Source organism: Glycine max, chromosome 1 (assembly GCF_000004515.6).
Source record: "Glycine max cultivar Williams 82 chromosome 1, Glycine_max_v4.0, whole genome shotgun sequence".
NCBI classification, from domain to species: Eukaryota; Viridiplantae; Streptophyta; class Magnoliopsida; order Fabales; family Fabaceae; genus Glycine; species Glycine max.
Window position 1 is genome coordinate 56,809,340 of NC_016088.4, and position 22,439 is coordinate 56,831,778.

Below are 22,439 nucleotides of genomic sequence, written 5' to 3' on the forward strand. Positions count from 1 at the left end.
TGGTATACAAAATGTGTTCATTGCGATCATTTTAGTTTGCTTGTGAAGATTTTACTTTGTTTTAGGTGAACGAAAGAAAAGAAAAAACTCACCACATAATATCAAATTATTAATAAATTAAGGAAAAAAGATAAATCTACACAGTTCCCCTAAAATTTGAGTTATGTGAGAATCAGTCTTTTTTAAGTTTAAGTGTACAAATTAGTGTCCTAATAATTGTAAAATCTTCAAAATAAATCTTGTTAATAAAAAACGGCATCGGAAATTGACACGAGACGCGTACCCAATTTAAACTATACAAAAAAAAAAGTCTTTTTTTATTTTCTAGCAGGTATTTTTTTTCCACACCCTCGTGTAATCTTCACTTTTGATATTAGCAGCAACACGTCCATCATACATTACAACTGCTTCCAAGCAACGTGATGCTTCTTGGACATCAAATTATAATAAATATTGTTTTTATCAAATGGGAATGTTCGTATATTAGAAAAACTTTGAAATTTATTCAAAGAATTTATTCTTATCCTGAAATGATGTGCTTCAATAGAATATTTCCATCCGTTCAATCTATGCAAATATAATTCATAAGAGAATGTTTTGTCCTAGTTCTTGTACACATATGCTAGCTAATCTATTTCATTTGTAAGCAAGAAAGAATCATAAAAAAAGGAATTAAGTGTCCAATTCCCAAGACAAAAAGAGCAATCTTGTAGTTAGCGGTACCAAAATCTATAACGACTTATCTATGGTAGTATCATTCTAGTATAACACCTGCAGTACCAAAACGAGATAAGTTATAGAACCAACATAGAAAACCAGTACTTCTATTGATTGGCGCAAGTTTAACTTCATAAGGACAAGGGTGTCACACTATGCCCCTATAAGTCAAGGTAACTGTCATTAACTAATCTTAAGCAACCTCCAACTTCTCTACTGATACAAATCAGCAATAAAACATTTCCCTTTCTCCCAGCTTAGGACTTTCAAATTGCACAGGTGTTAAGCGGATATTCTATTTTTCACAGTAAGAAAAGCATTGTAAATAATTTACAATAGCAAGAAAAGCACAAGATGATAATAACAAGTTAACTGTTTTTCACAGTAAGAAAAGCATTGTAAATAATTTACAATAGCAAGAAAAGCACAAGATGATAATAACAAGTTAACTCAATAAAAAGATGAAGTACCATCATCAAAAACTGATAGAAAAGGGACGTCAGTAGGATGAAGATGTAACCTACAGTTGAAGGATTGTCACCAATGTCATAATCCAACCTTTCTTGAACTAAGTTTATCTCCATGCAGAGTGACTTTCCAGCAATCAACTAGGAATACAAACACAGAAAACTTTTTGGGAACAACTGCAAGTTACCAAATAGAGCGTAAATATTCATCACAAGTTTGAAACAGAGAAATAAATACCAAAATAGATAAATCATCACAACTTCAACTTTAGCGAACAAAGTCCAGAATTTGCAACGGTAAAGGTTCCTAGTTCAAAATCAACTAATTCACAATGTTGTAAGAGATACAGATGAACCTATAAGGATTAAGGAAATCTTAGTACAAGACACACAGAGACAGAGTACAGATGAAAGTAAGTCAAAACCCATTTAAGTTTCTTAGCAAAAGTTGCAATTTGTAGAAATGAGTTTTGGTCCCACTAAAACTCTGGAGAATTCTACCCCCCACACAAAAGGTCTGAAGGTTGACATTCTCCTCGGAATGTAATTTAGAAACTGCTGTGAGTGAAATATTTTGGATGGGTGTTGTTAGAAAAAATTCAAAAGCCAATTTTCTCAAATAAACTAGAAAAAAAGAAACATACTTTAAAACAGCTTCAAATCTAAGCGTATCAGCAGCAAATCCTGTTTCCAGAAGGTAAAACTTTCAGGGTTTCCTACAGGATACTAAGGATATAACCTAAAGGGACAATCTAAAAGGACTTTACAAGAATCTTAGCCAAGGTACACTTTATGAAAATGACTATGATATGAACTTGGTACTTGTGAAAGTGGAAACTTGAAATTGAAAGTTTAATGCTCATCATAGAAAACATCATTCAAAGTTAAGCAAACAAAAATTTCTCATGTCATTCTAACTCAAAAGTTGCACTTTTCTGAGCTTACCAGTTCCATTTCAAAAGAAACTGAATACATTGAATATTTGCCATTATGTCTCTTTAATTTGAATAAAAAAGCCTTTCCTTGTTAAATTGTGCATTTGTGCTAAGTTTCAAAACATGAGTTCAAAATTCAAATTCCTTATAATTAATTAATTATCACAATTGTGTAGCAATCTCTAGTAAATTTAAGAAAAGCATACAAAACCTGTATAAGCAATTAAGCATTAATTCTTATGAAATACAGGAGTAACAGCTTTTGATAATGTAATGCCAGTCTCTGTTTCTATATAGTGGAAGGATTACCTCGAAATTTATCATCTTCAGTAACTATCCCAAATGCTTCTGCAGTTTCACGAATCATGATGCCACAAATTCCAGTAAAATGGGTTCTTTTACACTACACAACTGCATAACATAGATGGACATCATATAAGCAGTGATAACTTGCAGATGATTATATAGGAGATAGAGGCTAAAATAATTAATTTTTTATATAGACATCTCAGAAAACCAACTCTTATTCTAAATTGAAAAGATCAAGTATTTTTTTTCTTTTAAAATTCTAAATGAAGGACCATGAAAAAGGTTATGCAGGCCAGTGGGGATTTCAGAGGCAAGGGAGGGTTCAGATCAGGGAATCTTTCTGGAACAAGAAAACCCAACAACTGTTCTGTGCCCTGAACCAACTGGCAGCTTATCTTTACTATTGAACTAATTGCCATAATTTAAACACAATGATTGCCTGCAACTACTTCTACTCAAAAATCATTAACTCTTTCTAAGAACAACAAAAATAGTCTTTGACAATTATAGTACAGCAGTAAAAGCAGTTTTAACACACCTTTCAATGCACAAAAAAGAATTACACATTAAAACATAATTATCTTTGGGGAAAAAATCAAAATAGAAAATAACTAACTGTCCTTGTAGCCAATGTACTAAAATGTAGTAATATATTGACTATGCTTTAGCAATTTGTATAGTAAGATTATCGTAGGTGTTCTTAACTCATTCAAAAGTAAAAGAGTGTGCTCAAACCTAAAATAAAAGCACCATGTGGATCTGCACCAAGGAGACATTGAGCCAATTGATTTTTCCTGCAATATTAAACAAGTTCATGGTCATAAAAGTTTTAAGAGGAAAACAGATTAAATGACCAGGAATTTTTTCCCCCTCTTTGCTGGACAATTTGAAGACAAGAAACTGAAATTTATCAACTCAACAGAAATGATACAAAATATGTACCCAGTGGATTTAAGAAGCAGCATTATATAATCTTTCCACATTTCATGCATTGGCTTGAAAATATCGAATCTGCAATCAGAGTAAACAACTATTAGGGGACAAAAAAACATCTTTGTAGAAAAATATAACCAACTAGAATAAAACATGCTGTACAAAACATTATTTGTACATGGCATGAAACTAAAAAAACTTGAACAAAAGCTGAAATAAAAGATTCCTCACAACAGTATACATTACCCACAATATCAATAGAGATCGACATCAACATACTCAAGAAGTGTATTTTTAACTTACTTCTGGAACTCTTGAGGAAGTTCTAATGATCCATACTTCTTATGCCGTTTCATAGACATGTGTTTCTTAGAGCGTTTTGAATGAAGTTGCAAAGCCCTAGTTTGAGAACCAGAAGAAAGCACCCGTCCGTGCACATAATTATCAAGAAGGATCCAATTGTCAATTTTCATGTTTCTAGATCCTTGCATGTACTTTTGTGCTGCATCTCCCTTCTGAAGAAGCTCGTGCAATATGCCATCAATTGAACGTCCTCTTTCAGCAGAAAACTGCAAAATATATGGCCAATAACAGCGAACAAATACATATTTCCACCAATTTATCATTGAAATCAAAGAATAAAGAAAGATCAACTATCTTATCTTGTAATGCTTGTAATGGAAAAACATGCATCTTTCAAAACTGAAAATAAAGAAGCTTCCACATTTCAGTTAGATCGGGAGCACAGACCTTTATATTGCAGTTTTCCATGATTGTCAAAAGGTTAAAATATTGATTTTTAGATCCATGAATTACGTCTTGCATCAGTGTTTGTTTTTGGAGTTCAGACTTCAGAGGAGATTAATTATAATGGAAAAATAGATCACAAAATGCTTGAATTAGGCTTTTTACTATTCTTGGTCATGAGATGAGTTCCAAGCAAAGAAATACCTTCTCATTAGTTGTGAGCAGATTTTCATTTACAGTCACAGAAAATTGGGCATATGCTGGACCATCTTCAATGTCTGTAAAAAAATATTAGTTTCATTTTGTCCATATATATTGGAGTTGTAAATTTAATATATAATTTGCATAAAACCATCAAAACTAAAAAGAAAATATTAAAGACAGAACTTATATATAAAAAAAAGGGTAGTACTAAATTGACTGTCTAGTACCTTGCAAAGTGGTATGACTGGAGAAACTGAAATTCCCTGAAGGAGGAAATGAAAATTATCAGCTAAACATCAAACAAGATATTTACAGATGTGTATGTATTGTAATGCAGAATTCTTAAATTAGCAATAAAAAATCAAACTTAACACTCTTTTATGACAGGCAGACAGACAGGATACAAATGAATACCATAAGAATCAAGGCATGAAGACAAAATACTTCTGAAGGTAGACATTAAGTAATTATGATACTAAAGAAAAATAATGGGTGAGTGAAACATCCTACACTCTTTTAACTTATTTACTGGCTCTGAATAAGGAAATAAGTAAAATCTACAAAATTGAAAATTGAATTACCTTTCTTGGGTGTGATTGATGATGAATGCAACAAATGTGGGGAACGATCATTAGAAGTAGAATCTGCAGGAATAGGTGGTTTCCCATCTTCATTTACAGCCTTTTTGTTTTTCTTTTCTTTTTGGAGAACTTCAACTTTAGCAAAAGCTATTCTTCTCTCCAAAGCCTCCAATGTGCCTTTCCTTGAATCTTCAGCCACGGACACCTACCTTGGCACAATATGAAAAAGGAACAAAGAGAAAAAGTGACATAAAAGATCAAAACCAAATAGCTCAAAAGAAAACTAGTAACATCAGTTCATTGATAAGCTCTACCATAAAATTTCTGGCAAAAACAACACGTGCAGAATAAAATCCAAAGTTCCAAATGAAATATAAGTCTTCTATATTAAAAAAAATCTTTTTGTTGGTGTGCTCTTCTGCATAATGCAAGCTGCACGTACTTAACCATTTATTCAGAAGTAAAAGACAATAGTAAAATATCATAGAAATCAAGCAATTGTCAGCGCGGGACATACTCTAATTCATCCTCATTATTTTTCAGGCAATTCATCAAACAGAACAAAGACATCTTCCATTAATAAAAATAATAATAATAATAATAATAAAGCCATAGAGCATGAAATAATTAGTGATGTGTTCAAAATTTTGGAAGTAGATAAAATCATGAGTGAAGGCCCCAAAGAAGGAAAATCAGTTGTAGAAGGATGAGAAGCCAAGTATATCACAGCTTCGAATGCAAACTTGAGAGAGAAACAAACAAACCTAACAAGCCAGTCACATTTAGGCACACTCAATTAAAAAGAGAATTTGTTTCTCTCTGATTCTGAAAATCACACACACTACTCACATAACATGCAAGAGTAGGCAGGGGTTACCTTGCCGAGGACGGAGAAGCTGGTATCACCAAAGAAGGCACAAATCAATTCAACTAAATTGAAACAGAAAGCAATGGTGTCGGTTCCCAATGCTCAGAACCGCCGTTATTAACGGTGTCGGCGAGAAGCCGCTATTACTATTGAGCTTGGATGTGATACCGCTATTAACGGGGAAGAGGAAGCCCAAGCAAGCATTCGCAATCACAATGATGGAAATAAAATAAGCATAAAACAAAACAAAACGACATGAATGGAATTAAGTGCGGAATATTGAAGCGAATCAGAATTCGGAAGCAAGTTGAGGATAGAAAAGCAAAGCGCTTTTCAAAGGAATTAAGAAACAGAGCAAAAGAAGTTATGAGAACCTTGCATTGGCGTTTGGAATGAGAAGGAGAAAGAATGATTGATTGTTATATACGAGTGCATTGGATTGGAGTGAAGTGTGTGGGGAGAGAAGAGGGAATCATGCGTGGTCGCGTGCTAACTTTTTAAGTTTTTCTTTCTTTCTTGCGGCGGCAAAGAGGAGGCCCACGGACACGGGGGAGGGAATATGGTTGGTGATTTGGGCTTCTAGAATTATTATATTTTTATTTTTATTTTAATGTAAATGATTATTCAAGACCAATTCTTGAATGAAAAATTAAATTTGATATTGTATGTATAATAAGATGGTGTTTAAAAATTAAAAGAAAGAAAATAGTTTTAAAAATTGTTTAGGATGAATTTAATGTTTATGTAAGATAATCTAAAATAATTTTATCATGATTAATTACAAATTACAATTTAAAATAATTATTTTAAAAATTATCAAATATATAAGAATTATGAAATTAGGTCACTATGCAAAATATTTTATATTATTACTATCAATACATATAATCATTTTTCTCTTATGCTTAACAAATTTTGCCTTTATTGTATAACAAGATATTTAGATAAATTAAAATACATTAACAAGAAAATATTTTGGATACACTCATCCAATCAAGTATGATAAATTTATTATTTTTATGATTATTTTAAAAATCATACATGAAATCATATCTATTTGATTGACTGAAAATTAATCCTATCTTATATCTCTTGAAAGAGAAATTTGATTTATTTTATTCATTTTTCAAGTTGAAATTTGGTAATTTAGAAAGTGTTTGGTTTAATTATTTTTTATTTTCATTTTCACTGGAAATAAAAAATAGTTATGCAAATATGTTTGATTCAATTTATGTTTTTATTTTCCGTTGATATCAAAAATTTCATTTTGGATAAAATAAAAACATGATGACAAGAAATATAATTTTAAACAAATCTAAAAATATATTTACTTTTAAAAACAAAACCAAACATATTTTCAAAATTCTAATCTTTTAAAAATGAAAACAGTTTTCAGAAAATAAAAACACAAACCCTTAGTTTGTATCATCTTTTAATATTATAACACCAATTGAAAATTAATATCAAGTCCAATTATTAACAATGTTTTTCTGTCACTTTCAATTTAGTAGAGCTATATTTTATAATATAATATTTTGTGAATATAATAATTTCATATTAATCTCACAGTACTGTATCAATTATAAAAAAATTAAAAGTGAACCCTGAATATAAAATACGTATAACAAGATGGTTGTATTCTAAAAAAGACACTGCTCTTGCATTGTTGCAAAACTAAATCACTGAAGTCAGAACGAGTACATATAAATATAGCTCCAGGCTCCACATAATTTCAGTAATTCAATAAGTAAGAATTTTTCGTCAATAATTCCTAAAAATGCTTTAAGCCAACCGAATAAAATTTTACAATATTCCTAAGAATTTCAACACAAAAGAGAATTGATTAGTTTTCACGAAACAATACAATTGCAATGATTTTATGTGAGCTACGATCCTAAACCTACGATTTAGATGCCATGTTAAGCGTATGTATTATAAAGTAAACTTATTCGAAAGATATTCTACTATGGTACATGTACTGAAATAGTGGTGGTAAGGCAAATGCATTAATAACTGAAACTCTCCATCAAATCTTGTTTCCCTTACAAAAGGACAGCGAATCAAAACCTGAAAGATACACGCGTATAATCAGATAAATAATAGCATCATAAATTCTACAACTCGTACATGGGATATCACAGCAAAATATCTGAGTTTAGAGTTGGTTGCATTGCATCAAATCAAACAGAACCTAGATAAAATAAAAGTCGCACCACGATCAGCACCTTAGACAGTCACGCTGCAAGCACGATGAATGGAATGGAACATGCAATCATAGGTTCAAAAGACCCACCTGCACCAATACTGAATGGTTAACAAGGTAACAATTAAAAGGATAGAGATTTTCTGCAATTAAAAATTAAAAAGCAAAACATCTTAGCTGGTATGCGATAAAGATATTAGGAGTTCCATACATGCAAACACACGGAACATAAAAGGTAAACGATGAACCGGACTTTCCACAATAATACTCATACCTGTATGGCAAAAGTGAAAGGCAGACAATATGTGCAACTTGTCCCAGATTGGGGCGCGAGACAAGAGTGTTTAACAGAGTCCCATTATGCCTTCACGTTGACTACCAAAAGTAGATTTACTTAGGATGCAGAACCTTTTAAAAAATAATAACTAAACAAAAACGTCACTAAACAAATATCACCAAATTGCTAAGAGATCCGAATCCTGATTATAAACTAAATCAATTTTATTTCCAACTTAAACCCCGAAAAACAGTTTCTATATCAGTTCTGAACCAAAAGAAAGTCCACCCAAAGAGGATGGATGAGAAAACCTCTCAATCCAATTAGATCTCACAAAAAAATAACAACAAAGCTGTACCATAAAGCTTATTAACAGCAGCCATTATAACAAAATTAGCAACAGTAGGATCAAATATAATAGGATCTTACCCTTTACACAACAGAGTATTTGCCCGGTTGAGTTCCACCAGGAAGTTGCAAAGCCTGATTTGTGATGTCTTCCAAAACACGCTTCAAGTCTGCTTTAGCTGACTTAACGGAGTGCTCAGTAGGACCTTCAATGAACAAGTAGAGTTTGCGTTCCCCAGGTCCTGGGATTTTGCCAGGTGGGAAAAACTGCCCCCTAGTGGTAATGGCAGCTCCACTCCATTCAGAAATAGGGCCCAAAGTTTCCTTGTGTGTAACCTTCCAGCGAGCATTCTGGGGGAAATCATTTATTTCCAACTCAGCCTCATAATGCTCTGGTAATGCTTCTGATCGTATTTTATCTAACTTGTCCTGCAAGTTTAGAGCAGCTATTGCTGCTGCTCGAGCTGCCCCATCGTTTGCAGGAAGAGGTAGCCCTGTCCCAGGCAAGACTTGCAAGGATGGTAGGAGTATTGGAGTAGGCAATGCAGGAGCATTCCCTTTAGTGGCAGCAATAATCTGGGCAAAAGCAGAATGCTGTGAGATATCACCTCCTGCCTTCCTAATACCTTCATCTTCATCTTCAGAATCTGACTTTTCTTCTTCAAACCCATACTCCTTGGCTTGTGCTTTCTTTGCTGCTTTCCTCACCTCATCTTCCTCTTCATTAAATTTAAAGCCACTGCCTCCATAACCAGTCCCATGAGCTTGCTCCAGTCCTTGATTCACTTTTGCCATAAAGCTACCAGCAAGAGCTTTCAGATCATTCGGAACAATCTGCTCAGATAGTTCCAAGGCTTTCAGCAGATCAGGTGCATATCTTGCCTCTTCCTCAGAAATAAATGTAATGGCACAACCCTTTCGGCCAGCTCGTCCGGTGCGCCCAACACGATGTACATAATCTTCATAGTGGTTAGGAACATCAAAATTGATCACCAATTCGAGCTCCTTAACATCTAATCCCCTGGCAGCAATACTGGTTGCAACCAACAAATTGCAGACATTGCTTTTAAAATCAGATATTGTGGATTCACGGTCTGTCTGGTCCTTAGCCCCGTGAAGAGAAAGGCATGGATAACCATGCCTGAGCAGATCTTTGAACAAACTATCACATTTCTCCTGTGAGTGAACAAATATCAAAATCTTTCCTTTCTCATACCATTCCCCCAATATTTCTAAGAGTCTAAGGAACCTTTCATTATCTGGCCTCACCTCAACTAGCTGTGTTATGTCTTTGTTCACAACGCTCCTCCCACCAACTTGTATTTCAACAGGTTTATTCAAGACCTTACGAGCCAGGATTTCAACCTGACGGGGGAAAGTCGCAGAGAACAGAACTGTTTGACGATCTGGACGAATATTCTGAACAATTCGTGTGATTTGAGGTTCAAAACCCATGTCAAACATTCGATCAGCCTCATCCATTACCAGATAAGTGACTCTACGCAAGTTAGTTATTTTTCCACTACTGGTGCATAGTATGTCAATCATCCTACCTGGAGTACAAACCACTATCTCAGCACCACGTTTCAACTCACTAATTTGTTGAGCAACACCAGATCCTCCATACACAGGCACACACCTGAGACCCAGTACCTTGGCAAATTTCTTTATATCACTGTGAATCTGTTGCACAAGTTCCCTTGTAGGGGCCATAATGAGCCCAATAGGTCCATCTCCGGCAACAACTGGTGGCTGATCCTTGATATGCCTCAGCATTGGCAGAACAAAAGCAAGTGTTTTGCCTGACCCAGTTTTAGCAATCCCTATGCAATCTCGACCACTCATGATTACAGGGAGCGCCTGAGCTTGAATAGGCATCGGCATTTCAAAGTTCATCTTCTTTATGGTCTCCAAAATTTTGCTAGGAAGTCCAGTCTGGTGCCATGATTTTATTGGCTTTGGCACATCCTTTCCATGTATCTTCAACTCCAACTGCTTCCTGTATACTGCAGCTTCTTCAGGAGTCATCTTTGAGATCTCCTTCACTTCAATATAAAAGTTTTTCTTGAATGGTTCATAGTCGATCTTTGAGTGGTCAACTAAAGAAAGCTTCTCGGCTTTTGTCTTCTTCACTCTTTTCATGAACTCATCATCATCTTCATCCAATGGATCCTTCTCAACTTCATCATCTGCATAATCTGAGTCAGACTCTTCACCAGGAATTATTCTGCCAATAGACTTATTTGAACCTTTCCTTGACTGTGCACCACGATTTTGCCCATTCCCTTTATCCTTGGGTTTTACATCAATGGCTTTATCAGAAAGTGACGATGTCACAGCATTGTTTAGCTTTTCAACTTCAGGTAGAACCATAGAATTCATGAAAGCATCCAATGGATCTATTTCCTCATCTTCAGGAGCACCAGCAGTTCCATCCTGTAAATCAGATGCAATTGTCCCATTATCAGTATCTACCACCATCACATCCTTAGGCTCCTCATCAGCAGGTTTGTCATCTTCATCTACATCCATACCTGTCTGCTTCCCAGTACCCAGTCCTTCTTCATCATCAGATTCCCCTTCAAGTGTCCAGGTCTTTCCAGACTCAGGTTCATTAGCACTTGCTTCACCTTGTTTTTCTCTTTCTGCTTCTTCCTTCTTCCTCCTTAGCTCTTGCCACTCTTGAACTCTCCTCCTCCGCTTTTCCATTTCTTCATCCAACCTCTTTTGTTCATCCTCCATCTCCTCTTCACGGGTAGGTTTTTTCTCTTCATCTTTGGTATCTGAATCATCTTCGCCACTCTTTTTTCTTGGGCTTCCTTCATGTTCCTCAGATTTCCTGCTTGGCTTGCTGACACTCCTTTCCCTCTCTCTCTTGTAATCACCATCCTCTTTCCTATGCCGCTTTCTGTCCTGCTCCTTAGATTCACCATCACTGCAATCACTATCAACTTCCCTACGCTTCTCCCTCCCTCGTACTCTCCTCCCCCTTTCTCTTTCCTTTTCCTTCTCTCTCTCATGATCCCTCCTTTCCCTTTCCCTTTCCCTCTCTCTGATCCTCTCCTTATCTTCTTTTCTTTCCCTCTCTCTTTCTTTCTCCCTTACTCTGTCTGTCCTATCCCTTTCCCTTTTCTTATCTCGACTTCTTTCTCGGTCCACATCCTTATCTTTATCTTTGCGCTTCTCCCTGTCTCTATCATACCTGTCTTCAGAATCAGTACTCCTCTCTCTCTCAGGTCTTCGGGACTCACGATCCCTCTTCTCCCTATCTCTGTGCCTCCCATCGTTTTTATCCTTACCCCTTTCTCCAGTTCTATCACGGTCACGGTGACTCCTCTTAGAATCCCCATCTTTCACCTCATGATTTTCTTTCCTCGATTTATGCTTTCCCTCATCCATAGCTTTCTCCTATAAATTCATACCCATGCGTTAGTAATGGTAACATACTGAAAACACACAGTATTTCCAAACCCTAGGAGACAAATTCATTCAAGAAGCACAGTGATGCATACTCAAATGTAAGGATAGTGTGTTTCAAAGCAATTAAGCCCAACAAATAATTTATAAGAAAGGATAAGAATATACAATAAGAACATTTCGTCGCATCAATACAAATCTGGAATTTGAAAAACACGGCATGGCATCAAGCAGAAACAGAGCGTATCAGGTATTTTAAACCGTAAACGAGGGATTTGAATTCACACGAACACAGTAAAACGCGAAAATTAATTGCAACCGAAATGCAAACAAATCAAGAGAGCAAGGGAAACAGAAAAGCATAGTATTGAAAGGAGATAGAAGTGTGAACCTTGCGACGCTGTTTCAAAATCGGAAGGCTAGAGAAAAACAAATGGATTTCTCAGTCGCGAAGATGACAAGCTCAAGAGGTAGCTAGGGCACTCTCTCGCAGCGGCGACGGACAAACCAAAACGGAACTGCTATGTGCTTTCAGTGTCGCAAATAAAACATCTGAGAAACGGTGATTATTTGACAGATTTTCATTGTTGCAGCTAATACAATTAAATACTCTTCAAAAAAAATTTAAAAGAATGTAATAATAAGAAAAATAGTATTATAAATCTAAATATACTTTAATTTTTTTCAATAATAATCACAAAAGTATAAGTTTATACTGAGGGAGTATTAAGAATTCAAAATATTTTTAAAATGACTGATTTTAACTCCTATTTTGCGAAATCTAATCTTAATTTACCATTTTTTTTTAAAAGGAAACAATCTATATCATAAGCTTTTTGTTTGAAAAAAAAATATTATTCAAAAATTGATTTAGATATTGGTATATTTAAATTGCATCTACCCTAGTAGGTTATATTCTGTCTAAATCTGGTAACATAGATCTTTTGAATTCAATTTCTTTTTGTTTCACTTTAAAAAAAAAAATTGACATAAATTTCACTTTCAAATTTGATATATATTAGATTGATTATATCTTCCCCAAATTATTTTCTTTTGTATTTTCAAATCCTCTTACCTGCATAAAATAGTTTTGCGTTTTCAAATCTTCTACCCAAATCGAAACATTTTATTTTGCAAGGTATTTTCTTCTTTCCTTTTTTTTTTTCTTAGTTCAATTAAGAAAGAATGAAAATGTTCGGGTCTTGATAATGTTTGTATTATGGGAAGTCTATAACCAATTGATAAAGAAATAAAAATTATTTTTAATAATTGTTAAATAAAAAGCAAAATATATGTAAAATTTGTGTTATGAAAGTGATTTTTTCGTGTTATATTATTTGGCTAAATACATTGAATGTTATAAGCATCTATATTTATATTCAACCTTGGACATCTTACATTAGTTATAAAATCACATTCAAATAAAAATATTCAAATATTAATTTATTTCCATTCCCGTGCAACGCACACGAGTCACAAATATAATTTAAGATTATCAATTTTGTTTACAGATGATATAATACGGTAATATTCAATTAATATTTTTTTACAACTTATAAAAAAAATTGGTATTAAAAAGTATGTAAATTTTGATGAATTATTTTTATAGGATGAATTTCGATGGAATTTATGTAATTTTTTAGTAAAAAAAATATATAAATATCATAACATTGAGTTTCTGCAATAGTACATTTTCTGTCGAATGAAATCTCATTCAGTCTTGTTCTTTATACATTGGAATCCGTCTGCATACCTTGAGTGCCTACAATATAGATGCAGAAAATGAGGTGAAAAAACCTAGTACCATGGACTAACTCGATCAATCTGCCACCAATAGACCAGCACAAGTCAAACATACTAAAATGGTAACTTTTAGTGAATGTTTAGTATACGATTATTTTTTAGAGAGACAAAAAAAAAAACCTTGTTTTCTAAAGCAATCTCAAAAATGTGGTCAAGAAAAACAAATATTTAAAATAAAATGATTCAAGCACGCACCTCATGCAGCTTATATTTATCTAGTAACAGGATGAATTGGGGTCTATACTCCAAATTCATCATAAAAAATAACTAATAACAAATCTCATAAGATTTCTCTTTCGTTGGAAACAAGACATACCCAACAATTGTTGTGCCACCACTAAAATTATTGTTCTCATATATAATAATGTACATGTAACCTATTATTTTCTCTCCACACCAGTATTTGACAAGGCCGCATTACTAGCTGCTTTTAAAGGTGGCCTATTAATCTTCTCAAGTAATCTACTAAATACTAATTTGACTGGTATGCAAGCAACAGTAGTGAGCCCAGAGACCTCTGGTTTAGTCAACCTATTTGTTTGATAAAAACTTATATCATGTAATTGCTTTTTACCATGATTATTTTCAATAGATAATGAGGATAGAGTTCTAGTTTTCTGACTAGATGACAAGCTCACTTTCTTTGGCATCTTTTTTGAGGACTTCTTGTCTACCGAATGCACAGGACTGTTAAGGCCACTCTTCCTGGAAAGGCTTGCCTTATGACTGGAACTTCCACCATTTAATTTCTTATACTCAATATTTCTTTCTTGACCAATGCAGAAATCCGCATCACTATCAGCACCATTAGATGACAATACACGGGGACGAGGAACACGAAAATTTGCTGTTCTCCTTGCAGTCCTCCAGGCTGGTGGAAGTACACTACTTCCCTCAAAGCCATTCCCATCGTTACTAAAGTCATCAATTGCAGAAAAAAGTTTATCCGATGAACCATCCTTAAGGGATTCAATTTGGATTGGGTGCCCTATTATTGACTTCCCATCTAACTTACTAGTGATAGAAACAATGGGGACAGGTGCTTTCCGATAGCTTGCTTGAACCTTCAAGTCCACATCTACCAGCATTGACCTCATCCTTCCATCAAAATGATAACTATCACTATATAATCGAGCAAACCCTTTATTTTCCCAATATCCTTTAAAAGCAGTCTGATCCTCCCAAGCCCATTCATCACAATCAACACCATGACCAATTTTATTTTGACCTTTTGCTAGTGCTTTGGAAGTTGGAGAATATTCATCTTCAAACCCAAACATTTGATCGGTGTCAGCAAAAACATCACTAATACCATTCCCATAATAATGCATACTAGGCACCAACCTCTTGTGATTTAAACGGCTTCTTAATCCTTCAACATCTGTTTCATATAAAACAACACCTTTCCCATCAGCAGCACCAACAGACCTTTTTACAAGATTACGATTATTCCTTTTTCCTTTTAACTTCCATTTGGATACAGCTTCATTGCATGATATATGCGGACGAGGATAGAGGTGAGGCATGTCTCTAGAAATTGCCAACTCATCAAGTTCCTCACTGCTAGTGCTTTCTTGTTCTTCAGTATCGCAACCAGTTTCTGCAATTACATCAGAAGAGTGAAAAAGAATTATTTGAAATAGAACTAAAACCAACAGTCTAACACAAAACTCAGAATAAGTTCAAGACAGCAATACTCACTAGGAGTAAAAAAATAATGAGAAACCCGTATCTAAGGCATTCTGAATAGTGGTTAAAAATGAGAGGGAGGAGAAACAGATAATAATTACATACGAACTTAAAATTGATTTAATACAAATTTCTAATGATAAAGTTAGAGTCACAGAAATTCACATCAAAAAGTATCCTCTCTCTCTCTCTGAGAGGCAGGTAGTGCCACAACATAACAGAAACCAGTATGACTTTCAAACTGACATATATAATTGGCTTAGCTTTCATGCATAATTCACAATAAATAATAACACAACTTTTTAAGGCAGTGTCCAGCTCTGATATTCAAATGGTCTTTTTAATGCACTGGATTGCTTTACTGAGTTAATTTGTTTTTATTATATTTCTTTATTGTATGCTTCCAGTTCCAGCTCTGTACTTAGTTTCTTTATCTATAATCCTCCTTTACTTAAGAATGGAAGGAGAATAGCAATTTGCCTACAAGAAATTGTCAGCAAAACAGAGCATCTCCGCCACTTGGTTACACTTGAAAGAGAGATGGGGAAATCTAAATATTATTTTAGATTAATTGCACAGCACAAATTACAATATATATATATATAGAAAGCATATCAAATAAGAACTCTTCTTATTTTGAGAAATGAGAACTACAAATATAAACCATTAGAACATATTTCAATGGTCAAAATTAAAAGAAAAATGCATGACTTTTATAAGTGATCATATGATCACTAACTAACTTTTAATCTCAACCATCTATGTATGATTGTATGCCCTAGATTTATAGCTCTCAACTCTCACAAATAAGAAGAATTCTCACTTGACAACATAACTCACACATTAAGAAAAATCATACCCTAAGGGTTTTGACATACATGCACTATCATCCAGTCAAAATTAAGAGATACATGCTAGTGACAATTCCTTCTGATCTCAGTTTAATGTCCTAGGCTGCAGCAAAGCAGGTTGCTCAATGTTCATACAGTAAATTTGATCTATCATGACTTTTTTTTCTTCAGGTGTTGAGCACTTATACATATATATTGTAAACAGTAGTTCCCCAAGGAGAAAGGATATTAAAAATCTTATAATTATATTCCACAGTACATTCGCCAATCTGCAAAATGTTCTGAAGTTTTAAAACCTTTATAATAAATATAAGCAGCGAAACCAGTTGTTGATTTCATTATAAGAGATAGGGACGAGTGTGGGCAGCAGAATCATCATATTGTACATAGCTAATAAGGCATTTGCTGGGATACAGTCACCATCCAAAGTTATTTTTAAGGAAAAGGAGAAGGAAAGATGCAAGAATGTAGAAGAAGCATTAAAACTTTGACACACAGAATTTGTTTCAATACAACAACAACAACAATAATAGACTTATCCCACTAGGTGATGTCATGTACATGGATTACATGTCATTGGGCTCAGTTAAAAACCAAATCTCAAAGATATTATTCACCATCCATGCAATAATGTAACAAGAAAAACTAATCCTAGTTTCAGCACAAGAAATATAATGAAGTGTATGGGAAGTAAATTACCTCAAATAAACAGATATTGGGAAAAATAAATAGACCACTGGAACCAACAATCAAATGCCTTTTTATTTTTTAGTATTTTCAAGTTGTGACCATTAGATTATAATTATACAAAAGATATGCATGATAGAAACTAAACCTGAAAGAGTAGTCATCTCATCATCCTTGTCAAGTTCCATTTCAGAGGAATCAGAATCAGCATTAGCAGAACCAGTTTCAAGAGAATCAGATTCAACAACATCCATAAAAGCAGATTCACTCTCTTCAGCCAAAGAGCTGCAATAAGCATACTCCCCTCCAAATTGGGAAGCTGACATGGCAACATTGACAGGAATCTCCTTGTAATCCATAGAATCACTAGACTCTTCTGGCAGATAAACAAATTTCCTCCTCTTTACTTGGTGTGCTACACCAACTTGCCCCAATCCTGAAAACAAAAAATTACCCACATTAAACATTTTTTGCTCTATCTGACATCTACTTTTTCTTCCATCTAAATAATAAGTTGACCATTAACCTGAATTGTACTTCCTATGCAAAGACCCATCACTTGTTAGAGTCAGAGCACTACCATCAACTATTAGTTTCTAATAAACATTTGGATCATCAGAAAATGAGAACGGGCATCTCAAAAGGCAATATTGGGCCCAAACCTCTTTACCAAGATGTTGCATATGATTTTGTTTTTTCATTGTCATTCCTTAATGTCTGGATACATGACTACGCCTTTCTTAACAGTATATTATATGATCCAAAATTGATCTAGTCAGAAGCAACACCTATTTTTTCTTGCGTCTTTAACATTTGCCTCTCGAGATCAAGAGCATGAAGAATGGCATCTTCTCTGCGTGCATATTTCTCTCTTTTCTTTAATGGCATACCCTGGGCGGACTCCGCCCTTTCAATACATCCATCAAATTCACCACATCGGAATGCCTTCACGCGCTTGGATTTCTCCAAATTGTACCAATCTCTGTTAAAAATAATACCAACCCACAGGAGGAAAATCAAAAAAATACTAATGACATGCATCAGCACACTGGATGTCATAAGAACAAGTCTCCATAACTTTCTGACTCACATAGAGTTGAAACCATTCAACAAGTATATACTCACACGCACAATCACAACCACATAAACTTTAACTTAATTGCCAGTGGCTAAACTAAAACTAAGCAGCACTATAATCAATCAAGAAAGCGTGATATGAATTATTGAATAAGAATAGTGAATGTAATAAAAGGAAAGAAGAAAAAAAAGAAATTACACGCTGGCATCTTCCCTTCCGAGAAGCTTAACGGGAGTTCCTGAACGAGGAGAAGTAAGATGAGAAGCAGAAAGGTGATCGGGGCCAAGTATTTGACCCGGCCACCACGAACCGTTCCTTCTTCGAACCCAAACAATCGATCCAACGTCGCAATCCACTGGACCTAACCCCGAACTCTCCATCTCCCTCACTCTACCTTTCGCTTTCGGTCTCTTTCGCTTCCCCAGTTTTTCTCTCTTTTTCTTTCGCTCTCTCGAGATTAATAGATGGATGCGGTGCCTCAGCCGCCGGCGAAGAAAGACGGTGAACGGACGACGATAAGTGTGATGTGGGTTAGGGCACAGGATTCCATTCAGATTTGGGAAATTTCATTTTTAGGGTTTTCAATTTTGACTTTGCTTAATTAAAAATCTGAATCTTCTAGAAGCATTTGCTTTTCAATAGGTTAAGCCACATGCATATGTGGGTCGTGCTCGTGCACTCTTGTGTTGAATGTATGTGCACACGTAACGCGTGACTTTTATTAATTAACTTAGTTAAATGTGGCAGCTTGCTTTCAAGTGAATTTAAATTAGTAGAATATTTTTTTAAACAATAGTACTTAAAAAGCTATGCAACAAACAGATGTAATATGTAATATGAACAAATGTACTACAATTATGGATTGAGCAATTAATAATAAACATTCAATATCGTTTCTAATTTTGACCAATGATAACGATTAAATATGAGTTATTTTTTATGATGAAAATAGAGTGAAAATATCTTTAAAAATGATTATGTAGTAGTTATTCATGCTTAAATAATAACAACTGATGTTTTTTCTATTCATGACTTCCATATATGAAAATGAGGGATTAAAAGTCAAAAAGATGCAGAAAATAGCATATATTTTAAAAAAAGGTTCAGTCTAGATAAGGAAGAGGCGCGTTAAGCGCGCGAACACAGACACTCGCACTAAGCAAGCAGAACGTGCTAAGAGCGAGCACGCAGGCCCAGGTCAAGTCCAACAACTATAAAAAGAGAGTCAAGCCAAGGAGAAAAGATATCTCTCAGAGCACTCTAATACACACCTAAAGTCTTACAACTCTCACTTAGGGAATTCTTTCTTCTTTTTCATCACTTTATATTCCCTTTATCCATCCCTTCTCTTTCATCAATTTTTAAATCATTTTTCAAGTGTAAGACCCCTTATGGTTATGAGAGGGCTAAACCCTTAGTTATGGTCTGACAAGCCTAAAAAGTCAAGAGATATATTGTATACTTCATATTTATTAATGCAACATGTGTTTTATTTTCTATTATCCTTTCTTACTTTTAATTTCATGCATCATTCATCCTTACATTGTTTTAGGGGTTAGGTGTTCAACAGAGAATAATATTTAATAGGAATGCAAGGAAGATTTTGCATGCATCAGTTTTAGGAATTAGTCGCTCGACAGAGGATAATTTCTAATATAACTAAAAGGAAGGGATATCTTAATAAAACTATTGCTAGACATGGAGTAATTACATTATGTCCATGCATCAAAGCAGACATCTAGAATTAGAACTTCATGCATTTTATCTATTGAACTTTTGCAAAGACATTTTAGAGATAGATAGATAAAATAGGTTTGTGATTATGAGACATCAGGGGCAAGTAATCTAATAGATGTGGGTATGATAAATTCACTTGATTGATAAAAAAAATAAAAAATAATACATTTTAGGCAAATAAGATATGCTAGGTCCTAACATTTTCATCTCATTGAATTCCTTTTTATATCTTCTGTCTCTTGTTAATATATAATATTTTAGTTCTTGTTTTTTTAAACTCATCTTTCTTTTACCTTATCTCATATTTTCTCTTATAAATTAGAAATTATCCAACACAATTACAAAATAAAGTTCATGTGAAAATCGACACTCGAACTTTTGAGTCTTTACTACTTGGATATTTAGTACACTTGCCAAACTGTTAACAACCACTACCTCTGCAAGCTTCTTGGACTTAAGTCAACAGTAAACCTCCACAATTCTTAGCGAAGCCGAGGACATTGCCGAAAACAAACATGGGTCACGTGTTCTCACCGTGTGTGTTGAGACATAATTACTTCCTTTTGCGCTTCTACTAAGTCCAATGTTGATGCTCTCATAGGACATGTTATGTTTGATGATGGTGTCGTGATGAAGAGTAAGATGGATAGAAGAAAAGACTGACCGAGATGAAAAGGGTAAGATGGAGACTTTACAATTTTTGGGGGTGCACTAAGCAAAAAATAGGTGTGTTAGGTAATTGCCCAAGTTAGATTAGTGGAATGTAAGTTTGGATTATCAACCCTATTTGACTTGATTTTTTTATACAAAATTCATATAAATTAATGTAAAAATGATTAAAGAAAACAATTTGGTCTACGAACATGGAGAAGACCCCACCTTGCATGGGAGGAGAAAGTTTGTGCAGATCTTGATAGAAAGCTTGTTATTGCTACCCTAATTTTATCTCATGATTCATGGATTTGATCCCCTAAACCCAATGGCACATATACGGCAAATTCAACATATTGGGCTATATATGAACCTGTTGAGGACAATCATGCACAAGACATCTTCCCTAAATTTTGGAGCATGCACATCCCACCTAAAGTGAAATACTTCATTTGGAGGTTGGTAATGATAGAGTGGCTTGCAAGAAATACTTAGAGAAGAGAGGAATCCAATCATCTTCACTATCTTGCCCTTTCTGTAATCTAGACATTGAAACCATTGAGCACATATTCTTTTTATGTCCCTGTACTGAGGAATTTTGGTCTCTTTGCTCTCTTTGGCTTGATGAATCAACATTGCTACCTTCATCCCCTGAGTTGCATTTTCTGAAACATTGGGGTAGCCACACCTCATATAGAACTGGTCAGGTGAGAATGGTCATTTGGGCGTCAATCACATGGAATATTTGGAAAGAACGTAATTTCTGTTTTTTTAAAGAGAAAAAATTTAGAAAGACAAAAGTTGATACAAGATATCATGTTTTTTGCTTGATTTTGGTTGACAAGTCTCATGGCTGTTGAGGTTGGGACCTTCACTTAATGGCAATTGAAACATTCAAACCCATGTGAAAGCAAATTTTGTGATATAACCAGACCCACAAGTTGCAGTTTCGTGTTTAGTGATTGATGGTGTGCGTCTCCCTATCTTATTGGCACGCAAGGCTCATTCTATGTTTGATAATTTAATTTGGTTGTTGGTTGGATAAAGATCATTGAATTTTGGGTGCAGTCTACATTTATTGATTGCCTAGGCTATTATCCACGTGAAGATGCATGGTTATGATAACTTCCACTTCTTCTTTCACTATAGGGACTTGTGCTATTTTGGCAAGTGGGAATATCATAGGTAATTACAAAAGAAGAATGTTGATTGGTGGAGACTTAATGTGAATGATGTTATGTTTGGGTTGCTAGCATTAAGTATGTAACATGTGTTTGATTTCTGGTCACTATATATGAAGAAATAATTATTGAAAGAGATCAACACCATTAATTATTAAAAGATGTATCAATTAATTCTATTTTTTTTATCTAACAAACCAATAAATCACTCATATGATAGTCAATGTGGCTCGATCTAACCCACTTATCATAATACATAAACTTGAATATTTTTAATTACTTACAAATAAATATTTAATATTTTTCAATAAAACGGTGCTTTATGTTCTTAACCTATATACTTGATGTATTAGACAATGGATACTATTAAACTTTGTCGATAACATAAATAAAAATCACTTAAATTCCATTTATAATAAAGATTTAAATATCAGGTTACAATTTTTTTATGTTAAAACATGTGAAATGTCCATCCGAATGTATTAATATTCTTACAATTTATTAAAAAATTTATAGTTATTTTTAGATAAATTATTTTTCATTACAGATATATTTTTATCTTATATTTCATCAAATTTTTTATAATAATTCTTCATTAAATTTAAAATTAAAATTTAATATATTTTACATCATTAATTTATTTTTACCGTATAAACACGAATGATATACCAATTATATTTTATTTTGAAAACTCTATGACTAAAAAAGTGTGAAAAATCTTCAAAAAAAAAGTGTGAAAAAAATTGACAGTATTGA

General features: G+C 34.1%; 3 protein-coding genes across 9 annotated transcripts; all 3 read right to left on the reverse strand.

Moving 5' to 3' along the window:
- Window positions 1–557: 557 nt before the first annotated feature.
- LOC100795942 (ribonuclease P protein subunit p29) lies at window positions 558–8,624 on the reverse strand. Its single transcript, XM_041015146.1, is given in 11 exon segments — window positions 558–1,361; window positions 2,429–2,530; window positions 3,164–3,222; window positions 3,371–3,439; window positions 3,665–3,930; window positions 4,313–4,386; window positions 4,540–4,575; window positions 4,894–5,098; window positions 8,055–8,065; window positions 8,176–8,238; window positions 8,600–8,624. Coding segments are annotated over 11 exon segments (1,008 nt in total). The 3' UTR covers window positions 558–1,263.
- Window positions 7,583–12,616, reverse strand: LOC100784306 (DEAD-box ATP-dependent RNA helicase 42). Of its 7 annotated transcripts, none has more exons than XR_412980.4 (5): window positions 12,398–12,616; window positions 8,671–11,997; window positions 8,239–8,339; window positions 7,987–8,054; window positions 7,583–7,828 (listed from the first exon to the last, which is right to left on the reverse strand). XR_412980.4 is itself a non-coding variant. In XM_003517484.5 (3 exons), the coding sequence occupies exon 2, from the start codon at window positions 11,986–11,988 to the stop codon at window positions 8,674–8,676; it is 3,315 nt and encodes a 1,104-aa protein (XP_003517532.1). In that variant the 5' UTR covers window positions 11,989–11,997; window positions 12,398–12,590; the 3' UTR covers window positions 7,583–8,054; window positions 8,671–8,673. The 7 variants fall into 7 exon arrangements, 1 of the variants encoding a protein (XP_003517532.1); XR_412979.4 differs by having other exon boundaries at window positions 7,975–8,054; window positions 12,398–12,590; XR_005892405.1 differs by having other exon boundaries at window positions 7,953–8,054; window positions 12,398–12,590.
- A 1,506-nt stretch (window positions 12,617–14,122) lies between these two features.
- LOC102666378 (uncharacterized protein At1g51745) lies at window positions 14,123–18,724 on the reverse strand. Its single transcript, XM_006573768.4, has 4 exons — window positions 18,313–18,724; window positions 17,825–18,018; window positions 17,185–17,472; window positions 14,123–15,409 (listed from the first exon to the last, which is right to left on the reverse strand). The coding sequence occupies exons 1-4, from the start codon at window positions 18,492–18,494 to the stop codon at window positions 14,190–14,192; spliced, it is 1,884 nt and encodes a 627-aa protein (XP_006573831.1). The 5' UTR covers window positions 18,495–18,724; the 3' UTR covers window positions 14,123–14,189.
- Between the last annotated feature and the right edge of the window lie 3,715 nt (window positions 18,725–22,439).

Bases quoted from the DNA above. Each gene is read 5' to 3' on its own strand.
- LOC100784306 (XM_003517484.5), bottom strand. From the start codon at position 11,988: ATGGATGAGGGAAAGCATAAATCGAGGAAAGAAAATCATGAGGTGAAA.
- LOC102666378 (XM_006573768.4), bottom strand. From the start codon at position 18,494: ATGGAGAGTTCGGGGTTAGGTCCAGTGGATTGCGACGTTGGATCGATT. The intron at 18,019-18,312 runs GTAATTTCTTTT...TATTTTTAACAG, and splicing joins GGAAGGGAAGATGCCAGCGT to AGATTGGTACAATTTGGAGA. The intron at 17,473-17,824 runs GTGTTGCTTCTG...TTTTGTTTTCAG, and splicing joins AAAGACGCAAGAAAAAATAG to GATTGGGGCAAGTTGGTGTA.